This window comes from Sycon ciliatum, chromosome 5 (assembly GCF_964019385.1).
Source record: "Sycon ciliatum chromosome 5, ocSycCili1.1, whole genome shotgun sequence".
NCBI classification, from domain to species: domain Eukaryota; kingdom Metazoa; phylum Porifera; class Calcarea; order Leucosolenida; family Sycettidae; genus Sycon; species Sycon ciliatum.
The window spans coordinates 1,754,304-1,766,222 of record NC_088647.1 but is presented as its reverse complement, the minus strand read 5'-3'; the positions used below and the strand labels follow the sequence as shown (position 1 = coordinate 1,766,222).

General features: G+C 44.8%; 1 protein-coding gene across 1 annotated transcript; it reads left to right on the top strand.

Moving 5' to 3' along the window:
• The first annotated feature begins 2,724 nt into the window (after positions 1–2,724).
• Positions 2,725–3,898, top strand: LOC135816517 (glutamic acid-rich protein-like). The gene is made up of 2 exons (XM_065329712.1): positions 2,725–2,733; positions 3,476–3,898. The coding sequence occupies exons 1-2, from the start codon at positions 2,725–2,727 to the stop codon at positions 3,896–3,898; spliced, it is 432 nt and encodes a 143-aa protein (XP_065185784.1).
• The last annotated feature ends 8,021 nt before the right edge of the window (positions 3,899–11,919 follow it).

Sequence of the window (11,919 nt, the reverse complement as noted above, 5' to 3'; positions counted from 1 at the left end):
CAATGGGGGATACTGTAGGATAGCAGTTCAAAATTGCAGCTTTAATCTTTTTGCGGAAGGCAATGCAATTTTGCCCTTTCCACGGCAATTTTGTGATAATACGCGTTGCAGGTTCAAGTTGTGCAGAAGCTGTATCTGGGCTAGGTTCAAGAACGCTTGTCATGACTCGCTTGAGTACTTTGAGTGGGTAACCGTTAGAACACAGAATATCCTCTAGCTTAGCAATTTCAGCTGATAATAGTGATGGTGAGCAGATGGTTTTAGCTCTGAAAGTTAATGATCTGATCAAATTGATTTTGTTTCTAGTGTCACAAAACGAGTCCCAGCGGGTGTAAAGACCTGTGAACGTCGGCTTTCTATATACTGTGGTGAGCAATTCTGTGGAAGAATGCTTAATCAATACATCAAGAAACGGCAATTCTCCATTATTCTCCTCCTCCATTGTAAACTGGAGAGCTGGGTGAAGATTATTTAAACGCTCAGAGAATTCCAATGCCAGTTTCCGGTTGTGAAATGCTGCGAATGTGTCATCCACATAACGCCTATAGAATTGGGGCCAATGACTGTCTGGAATTGTGTTCTCAAAATATCCAACAAAGATATTGGCTAGCACGGGGCCCAAGGGTGAACCCATGGCTACTCCGTCCCTCTGTGCGTACATATTGCCATTGAAACTGAACTGCACGTCTGATGTGGCTTTGAAAAGCAGCTTCTTGAAAAGATCTTGGGGTATTTGCGGGGCTGATATTTCATCATCATGGTATAGCGACTGTATGCAGATATCTATTGTTTCCTTGAGAGGCACGTTTGTAAAGAGGCTGACTACATCGAAAGAGCACAGGAACAGCGATCCAGAGTTCTCTGCCTGCTGCTGGCCAAATTCCCTTACTTCATCCACGAACTCGAAGGTATCCTTAGTTGCGTGGGCGGAATATTTATTGAGGACTGGTTTTAGTAATTCAGCTAACCACTTTGCCATTTCGTGTTGGGGAGCATTGATCATGGACAGGATTGGTCGAAGCGGCACGTCTTTCTTATGTATTTTCGGAACAGCATGGAACAGGAGCGAAATACTCCTATATATATATATATATATCTCCCAGCTCTCTCTCTCACTCTCTCTCTCTCTCGCTCTCTCTCTCTCTCTCTCTCTCTCTCTCTCTCTCACTCTCTCTCTCTCCTTCTTCTCTTCTTCTCCCCCCCCCCATCTCCCGATAATTATTAGCCCCCCCCCCCGTTTTCTTTCGACGCGTTTGCTGTGCAGTGAAGCCGAGACCCTAGGTCGGTGGAGCACATCAGACCCCGTCACCACGTCCACGATTCATGCCTGCGATGCTGCACCGCTGCTTTGCATGTCATGATTGGAAGCTGTGGCCTTAGTAAAAAACAAAACAAAAAGTTGTCAAAAGAAAAGTATATTGGTGAAACAAAACTAGGGAAGTGGTAATCTTTCTATCAGCAACAAACAAGAGCATCTTAATTCGCAACATACTACATGAACCGGCTGTGCCGAACACCGGTAACCATAGAGACACACCACACTCTCATATAGATACTGGTTATAAATAGACCGAGTAAGGAAAATAATCCAATAGCCTATGGAGAGTAAAAGAAATTGAGTCAATGACAACAAATGCTCGTCCAGCAGACGAGTTGTCATAGAAACATTAAACGAAATGACAAAGACGCATATATGAGCATCACCGTTTAATGCGAACTTTGGTTTCTAGTACAGTATTTGGAAAATTCCTTCTTTCACAGACGTGAAAGATAAATCTTTGCAGCAGTTAGCCTACTACTAACTCAATGTCATTGGTTCTACATGTACGTGTAGATGTACCCATTCACGCTCTACTGGTCTTGTCAAATTTGTTCCACACGAGCAATAACAATCCATCTTATTTCGGATTCTCTTACAACATTTGACTAAGCCATGGGACGGACGTCAGTGTCTGACAATTCTTCATTGTAGTCTTTGATTTGCAGGGAATAAATCGCCTCCACGCCGGTAGGTGACAGACGAACAGAGCACCTCAAATTATTTTCATATAATTACAATATCTACTATTTCGTCGTCTTCACTTGATCGCTATCAGTATCGCTTTTCCCCACGGTCTTGTCAGCTACCAACAAGCAGCGGAGTTCATGAGGCTTCGTCTTGGGAGACAAACCAAAGAAAGTGTGTGACATTCCGCATTCGCCTCAGTCAAACCAATAAGTGGATCAAAACCTGGAGAGGCGACGAACAAATGACTATAATTATCAGAACTACCGGTACTTCGCGTTCGGTGTTCCGTTCACAGTGCACTGGTTCATGCTGCATGCAGCGCTGCTGATCACCCGAAAAGTGTGGTCTATACAGGATATTGCACAGTGTCCGCGAGGATTATTTTTCATTATCCCCGCGGCGCCGCGCGCCTTGGGGATTTGAAAAATAATCCCCTCGGAACGTGCAATATCCTATACATAAGGCTCTCCCTGCCATGCTCACTAGCCTAGAATTACTAGCGCCGGTCGCACATGCGGTTTGCCTTCCTACAGGGTACCCGAACCAATCTAAGACGTGACTTGCCATTTCTGCGCCATAGCTTCAGCGTGATGCATCTGACATAATGTTATTATCAAACGAAAATTCCGCGGAACAAAAAGTGATTTAATGTCTCTACTCACGAGTTTCATGCTGAAATTCAATCATCAGGGGACATTGAGACATTGCTTTTCAGCATGAAACTCGTGAGTAGAGACATTTAATCACGAAGTAAAATCACTTTTTGTTCCACCGGATTTTCGTTTGTACTAAGCTCTGCACGCCGTGTACTGAGCACTGTGACCGGTAGATAAGGTTCCTCTGTACAGTTATCATAACGTTACTCAATCTGCGGACACAACTGTTTCGTCCTTTGTGGACTCATCAGCGCAGCATAGAGAAAATGAGGCCGAGCCTGATAGCAATGGAAAGTAAATTTTCCAAAGCCAGATTTAAACCAGGCCCGAGCGTACCTTGCCAGAGTGCTCAAACTGACAAGTCAGTGAGCTCTGCATAACGCAAACAGCAAAGGCACTAACCCACATGAGAATGCTCAACTGCTACAAGAGCAGGAGCGATTATTCTCATAATGTTATGTAGACAATGATGAAGCGGTGCGAACAGCGGGTGGAAGGCTATTCCACCGATTGTGGGCAAGAACAAACAAGGACACAGAACCATAGCGTGCGCTGACATTGGGCAGAACTAAGCCATTTGAGGCGTAGGAGCGAGCAGGGCGTACAGGGTCAGCAGCTGAGTGAAAAACAAAAATTGCCCTTGCCACCACCAGAACCGCCACCGGCTCTGCTTGTGGCGGGGGCTGGGGTGGACCCACCTACACCCGCGCTGGCATCACCAACTTTCACACGAATTGCCACGGCGCCCGCAGCACCTACTTAGCAAGACAGGCAATGCAGACCTCTCACTGAATCTACACCCTTAATTCAGAGACCTCGGAGGGCAACAGAAAACTACTCCACAGAGATTTATGCCAGAAACGGCCAAGGACCGCCCGTTGCGGACAGTAACAACAGGAGGAGGGTCGAGCAGTATCATGAGTCGTTGAGTGAAGCGGATCTGGAGGAACAACTCCGGTCACGGGACGAGCAGCTAGCAAATGGGAGACAAGTGATCTGTACAGAAACGGAGGATGAGACGGATGATCAGAGGAAGGAGGAGGAATTGGATGACGACACGGTTGGTGAAGAGACAGAGGACGAGGCAGATGATGGTAGTGATGATGATCGTGAGGATGACGAGCGGAACGAGGAAGAGGACGATGAGATGGACGAGGAAGAGTCGAATGGGAAAGAGCGACATGAGGCGGATGAATGTGTTGATCGTAAGAAGTCGGCTGTGTATCTACACTAAAGTCTTGTTATTTCGTCCTGACGGTCTTCGTGTGTATGATGACTCTCATTTTTTCTGTACTGTGTCGTGCGCGTTATGTCCAACAGTTGAAAGTCCTTGAGGCAGTTTGTATACGTATTCATGAGCCTGTTTTGTGTAAGCAGAAAGAGCACGTTGTTGCACTGAAGTTGTATTCGCAGGTTGACACTTCGTTCAGTGCCTTCTCACCTTTGGTTACATAATCTTGTTACCTTTTTGCTTTTCCTCTAGCAGTGTTTTTATTGCACTTGTATCACGATGTCATTTCTAACACCTTTCTATTACAGCGCTTAACTTCAGTTTCTTTGGTTGTATCATTTAGTTCCGTATTTTCCCCACCGATGATGGGAACGAGAAAATCTATTCTGGTTTCAAAAATATATTAATTTTGTTATGAAATACAGTCATACATGTCGAACAAGTAACGTAGTTGCGTGATGTCTGCGGCCTTCATCCTATTCATAGCTATATTTTCCAATATATTCCAATTTTCCAGCCGATTTTTGAACAATTAGCTGATTTTGCGGCCGAATCTGATTTATTTTTGAGCCGGGCGAAAAGCCGAATAGGCGAAAAACGGGCCGATTAGGGGGAAAGCCTACATTAGACCGTGAGGGTGGCATACCGCAGTTTCTTCTTTGGCTTTGATCCGCATGTACATGTCCTTCACTATTTTCCCTTGTCTGGTGATGTCTTCACAGAGACAATTTCTGACAAAATCCGAAGATTAAGGCGGAAATTATGTACCTAACACCAGCATAGTCCGCCAAGGGCTACCTTTGTACATGTATTTTATTGGCCCTGTGCTGGCTAGCCCTTTCCCAAAGATGCTCGCCACTTTTTTCGCAACTTTTCGTTGTTTGGGAAGAATTTGCAACTTTTTCAACTTTCTTCATTTTCCGGAACTATTTCGCAACTTCTCCTCAACCTTGGCGCAATTGGCCCCATGGCATGGGGTCAAAAGGTCAAGTCACCGACTACATGTTGCATTGTTGGACAAATGCATACTCGTGCTCGCTCATTTCTCGCCTGCCTTCAGGCTCATTTCTGAGAAACAGTAGATCAACGGTAGTTACGATAATTATGTGCATTCCCTTTTCCTATAAAGAGAACAAATTCTGCTGTCATCGCCACACTGCAACAAAGTCATGAGGGTTTACCAAAATCGATTTTCTTGTCACAATCATGAGTGGAAAGCCGTGACTGAAGAATAACCATGCTAAATCAATAATTTATATACATTCAATAATGTGTTACGAGAACAAAACAAAGTGCTAAAATAGAATGAGGGAAGGTGAGACAATAGAAGTAAAGTGAGAGCTAAGTGCAACAGGGGTGAGGAACTAATTGCAACGCTAGAACTGTGTAGTGAGACAAACAATCGTGTTGTGCACCTACGAAAACAATCTTTACGCAACTACATGTTTTTTCTGCTTACAAAGATCAGGCTTATGCAAACGAATACAAACAGCCTCAAGTACTTTTAACTGACTAGCGTACCATGCACGACAAAGAACAGAAAAACTAAAATCATCATACACCTGCAGACACTTAGGGTGAGACAACAGATGAAGAAAAACGGCAGACTTCTTACGATCACAATCACCATCCGATTCCTCGTCTCCACCAACATGTAGTTGCGTAAAGATTGTTTTCGTAGGTGCACAACACGGTTGTTTGTCTCACTACACAGTTCTAGCGTTGCAATTAGTTCCTCACCCCTGTTGCACTTAGCTCTCACTTTTTCTTCGATTGTCTCACCTTCCCTCATTCTATTTTAGCACTTTGTTTTGTTCTCATAACACATTATTGAATGTATATAAATTATTGATTAAGCATGGTTATTCTTCAGTCATGGCTTTCCACTCATGATTGTGACAAGAAAATCGATTTTGGTGAACCTTCATGACTTTGTTGTAGTGTGGCGATGACAGCAGAATTTGTTCTCTTAATAGCTAATATAAAATTGTTGTCTCCGCGTCGATTATTCCTTTTTCCGTGCACTGTAATGATGTACATGTTGGATACATGCAACAGGCTACTGGCAATGTGTAAAATGGTGGTTCACAGCAGGAAGGGGTGTACGAGTTTGCTGTCGCAGCATCGCTGCATTTCTGCTATTTCTGCTCCCTGTTTTGTAGGTTTTGCACAAGAACTCTCCAATTTTGAGTTGCGATATTGGCAACTTTTGAGCTTTTTCTGAAAATATGGATGCGATTTCAGCAACTAGCACTTGTTTTGGCACGGTTGCGAAAAGCATAAGTTGCGAAAAACTATGGCATCTTTGGGAAAGGGCTAGCTAGTACTGGCTGTCTACATGTAGCTCGTGTAAAAAAGTTTTTGTTAAAAAAAACTATTTCCCCCGTGGATCTACTATTAGTAGATCTATGTGTACAATTATTATTTTAAAACACTGGACTGAGCTGGGACACGTTGTGTCTGTACCGTCTACTACAGTACAGCTAGTAGATACAGGTAAGCACTGCATAATGTGCCCCACGTAGATCTACGTGTAGAGTCTAGTTGTGTGAACAGACGCTACAAAGTAGAGACAGCTACAGTGTAGCTACATGATGTACAATGTAGCTACAGCCTACAAGGCTACATGTCTTATGCCTGTTTCACATTTTTCTAGGCCGATTTTCCGGCCGACATGGTTTCCGACAGATCTGCGGCGATTTTCTCGTCGCACTAGTTTTAGGTGTTATGGTGGCAGTCTGATACCGAAGCCGTTCATGTCGTTGACCCTGGCTAGCCGCCGCCAACCGGTCAGTGCATTCTCGGCTACGCAACAGCTCATCCGATACAGTCGGTGGATTTCTTGTCGGAATCGGTGTTGAAGCATCGGCCGGAAAATCGGCCAAGTAAGTGTGAACCAGGTATTATTACACTGACTGTACAACGCAGCTCGTTCGCAGTCTACACAACTGCAAAGTTTAGCACTGCGTCTCCGACCTAGTGAAGTGGCGCAGCGCGGGTGAAGTTTGTATTCACACTTCGACTAACGCTCGGCGGTTGAAGAAAAGGAGACGGAATGGCAGAAAGGGAACCAGTCTACTGGCCGTGTTATCGACTACGGTACCTGCTTTCTCTTCGACACCAGTGCTGTGCATCCATTCGAGGTAGACAGGAAGCGACGCTCGAGGAGGAACTCGTACACACTATTCTACTGTTTCGACATTGCAGGGCCGTCAGTTCGCAGCTGGTCTCACAATTCAGCGGCTCAGTCGCTCGGCTTCCTCTGTTGTTGTGAGGTGACTTGAGAGTTCTGTGAAGATGGCGTGTACATTTCGTGGTAAGTGCAGTGCGTTAGTGTTCAGTATTTGACTTTTTACTTTGTGTGTGGCCATTGGTGAGTCTGTTCGACAGTCCAAATAACTCCGTCTTGCGAAACTGTATCTGCTGGGCTGTGAATGGTGGCCGTCTTGCAAGGTAGTTTCTCCCAAGTGTAGTGTTCTGTGTGTGGATGTACCGGAGCGGAACACGAATTCTCAATGTTTGCTTTCTCCTTCGTTTCTCTCACAGGTGAATCCACTTTCCTTCGTTTTTGCCTAACTACCTTTGACTCGTGCTCTGGATGGCCTGGCTGAGTGACTGAGTGACTGCCTTGCTGTAGCCCCTAGGCTACGGGAGTGACAGACTTTCTAGATTCCGACGGCAAGTACGCTGCCATTCTCAGCTATCTTACTTAGTAAGTTGTTGCACTACCAAGCGGCGGGGTCAAATGTACTGCAAAGCTACTATTGTATAAGCGACTTTCCAAGCACCGGTTGTACTCTGGCTGACATAACCACTGCCAAGTGTTGGCTCCGGTAAGTTCCAAAGATCTATTTTCTATTCAGGGGCGTAGGAGGGGTTTTGGAAGTGGTACGGCCGAAGGTTGGTGCGGCCGAAGGCCGTGTTGGAGGGAGGTCCGGGGGGCCTCCCGCGGGAAATTTTTGTAAAAAGGACACAAAATCCTGCGTTCTGGGAACTTCTGGCACACTTCTGGCGCAGTGTACGTGTGCAGTAGGACTAAAAGTAGGACTAAAAGCACCTCCGACATGGCGATTTTTTCAAGTGCGAAGAAGAAGAGTAGATGTACGTTAGGAACTAGGTGTTACCCCCAGCGCAGGCAGCTGATCGCGCGAGTATCAAGCAGCACGAACACCAGGATTTCGCTGTGCCTAGTGAGCACGACGTAGTACACGATTCTGTACTATCTCCTGTTTGCGAGGAACAAGGAGAACAGGCGGCGGCTTGGATTTACGACTCGTGCACTGGCGGAGAACAGTGAGCTGCCGTCATTACCGATCGAACTGGTTGGTGTCGGAGCTGATGCAGTATCTCTCACCATGATCAGCCTGATCCCAGCTCCCATCGACAGCGTCTTCTGGATGTCGTTCGCAACTTAGTTACTGGAATCGCAAGCTCCACGAAAGACGGCATCCGTAACATCGGCGTGTTGGTGACTTGCCGTCCGTGTCGGCAATGGCCAAAGCCGATCTGGTGACTTGACGTCCTTGTCACAAAGCTGTGTGAAGAAGAGGGGTAGGTTCGCCAAATCGAAGCGTGCATATGCCATCCGCTCAAGGCAAGGATAAGAGGCCGGCTGTGAACCAAATAATTAATTTCATCTGATTCGTGTGAAAATGTATGTAGCTAGGTGGTGGCTATGCAGTAGTTTGACCATGTTTTGAGCCGATTTCCCATTTGATCGCCAGAGAAAAATACACCCATTTCGCCGTACATAAATGGCTATAACTTTAGAATGCCTGGACCGATTTGGTTAAAAGTGGTACCATTGGATTTCTTATTACCTGGGTGACATTGTCCAAGAACAAGCTAGCTTGAATTATGAATTTGAATTTTATCCTGCAATCCCTACTGTTGGCCGTCTTGCAAGGCAGCTTCGCCCAAGTGTAATGTTCTGTGTGTGGATGTACCGGAGCAGAACACGAATTCTCAATGTTCACATTCTCCTTTGTTTCACTCACAGGTGAATCTAGCGAACTTCACTTTTGCTCAATGTCTATTGCTTTACCGTATTTTCTCCATTATAAGCCCAGCGCTTGTATCTTTTCAACCAGTCCGGACAACGGGCTTATATTGGAGGTTGGGCTTCTACTAGAGACTGAGCTTACTTCGAAGTATAATTTTTCAACCACCTGGTGCATGTACATTGCCTATTATTTTTCATTATAAACGTAGCAGAAATTTCCCAGCAGGTACCGGGACTGAAGTATTTTGCTTTCTGGTACACTGAGTCTGTATAGACTATCTCGAGTATCACAGTCCTACAACAGCATGACTGATTGTGTTTATGTGATACTGTGTGACATCAAACCTGCATGGACATGATCCATACGGTTCTCCATTACAAGCCCTGCGCTTATGTTGGAGACTGCGCGTGCATATCTTCGAAGCCCTCTTGGAGTGCGCTTATAAATTAGACAGAGCTTCTACCAGAGACTGCGCTTGTATAGAGGTAACACGGGATTCCTTTTTCACTGCAGCCCCTTAGAACCTTAGTTACATCGCATATTTCACAGTGCATAATGAATATGCTGGGAGATGTAATTTTTACACTTGTCCGTGGTACGATTGTTGGCCTGGGTCATCAACAAGCAGCAGCCATCTCAGCGGCCAAAATCACCCAAAAAAGGTGCAAAAGGAATATCATTTTTGAGACCCTGCTTTTCGATTTTTCCATTACTTTATGCACAGGTACAAACATGTCTCCAGCATCAGTAACACGAGACCATTCAGAAGATATTACAAGGCAAGTGCACCTCAGCATTATTTAATTGAAGATCAGTGCTGTTGGGTCTTGCATGCTTATGATGAATAAAGGTGGCTATAGGTATTCAGGATAGCCATGTGTTGTGCTGTCCTGTGATGATATGGCTATCTGTTCTGACGCATGTATTGGGAAAAGGTTGTGTAAACAGAATGTAGGACAAAATTAGGGAAGATTGGCGGCTACCGTAGTGACGCGCATATAAGCACATGTGCCTATGCCCGGGCATAAGCGCACCCTCAGAAATAAGCGCAGTACATCCTGCGACACACAGACACCACAAAAACACCATGTTCACATAGTTCAATGTGCAATGCAGTACTAAACTATGTGCATACTTATGCAAGGGACCGGTACACTAGCAACTCAGGCGCAAAACAACAAAACAACCCGCAATAATTAGCAAATACGCAAAAACTCACTCATAAGCGCATGGGCCTTATGTGCGTCACTACTGTATGCAAACAAGACGAAATGAAATTCATTCCATTTTTGGTCAGATGCGTAAATTCTGCAAAACTCTAGCCTTATTGGCTGTCACTGATCAACAAGCTTTTGTGTCCTTCCGCAAAAGCGTTCCTCTCTGTTCACAGCTGGATGGTTGCCATTGCATTGAATTGCTAGCTAGGTGATTCAGTATTTCTGATGGCCTTAGTTAACAGCCATTGAGATGTGAATTGTCCAGTTCTGAGCGACTTTACTTTTTGTTTTGATCATTGAGAATGTATGCATTGAAAGAAGAGTGAGTGATGAGTACGGAGGTGTATACGTTTATGACGGTTGCTATTGATGATTATTGTGCCTGAAGTAGTCTGTAGTCTTTCCATACAGTAGGCATATCTGAAGCAACACAGGTCCTATTGAGCTTTAATAATGACATGTTGTTGGAAAAGATGAGCTGTGTATCTGAACTTTGCTTGAAATATATAAGCATCATCGCAACAGTTTGATGGATAACACTACTGCTATGAATTAGGGGTGAAACGAACATCGAATTTTGAATACGAACGAACTCTCACACTAACGAACGAACTCGAACGAACATTCTCCATTATGTATTTCATGGATGAATTTTTTTTGAAGACCATAGTTAATTTATTATTATTTTATTACAGTCTGTCAGTACTGGCGTTCTCTGTACTTGGCTGGCCACAGTTCAGACGGTGTACGATACACTGCCAGAACAGAAATATTTTTTTATCGCGTCCGCCTGAGCTGAATCACAGGGTTTTGCAGGTAGCTGCAAAGTCCATCACCATCGTCCGGACGAGAGTTTTCTTCTCATCGCTAGCTCAGGTCGTCAGAGCAGGAGAACGGTACTTCTTGACGTGGGTACGAAGATTGCTTGTCGTCGCTCTGCTGTGTGATAGAACCTTTTTGAAATTGAGAAAATGACTTCGTCTTTCCCGACCACTTTATCAAATTCCGCTCCAACTCCGGATCGCGATGAAAGGCTCGAATGTTTTGACATGATTGCAACGAGTGCACGTTTGCTTTCAGGAACAGATGTCACAAGCGACTCGAATCCTTTCACTACGAGTACAAATCTAACTCAAACGGACACACAGAAATATTTCAAGAAACTTTGTCCCGACGCGACACTCAACTCCTTCAACTTGCTTCAACTTCAAGTGATCATCAAGGCAAACACAATCGATCAGCTTGCAAGCTCACGATCTCCCAACCTCCGCGGCTCCTTCGTGATCTAGTCACAAGCGATCTTTATGCTTGCTTGCTGTGTTCGTTTATCAATCTTGCGAGTTCGTTCGTTCGTTTTCAAATTTTTCGAACGAATATTCGAACTTTCGTTCGTTCGTTTCACCCCTACTATGAATGCAGTTTCTTTGTGGCTTTGAAACCTGTGGTTAAGGCTCAAATAGTGCATCTAAAGTGCGCACTATTCTCCGACAAATACGGTCTAGTATGACTTATACTACGGAAATCATACCATGTCAAGTTGATGTACTTTTCACTGTACTTTGTGTTTGCATCTGGCAGATGTCTTTCCTGCGGAGTTATTTCAACTTCTAGTGGTGGTCATTTCCGAGAGGGAATAATATTGTAAGCACTATTGACGCAGTAAATTGGTTCTCCGTTTGCTGGTTGATGAGAGCAAATTTTGAGTACGGTATTACCCACCGTGTAACGTTTTCCCACATTCCATGCCAGATCTGGGCAGGGATCTGTTCAACATAGCCATTTCGACAGGTTTCAGCATGGGAAC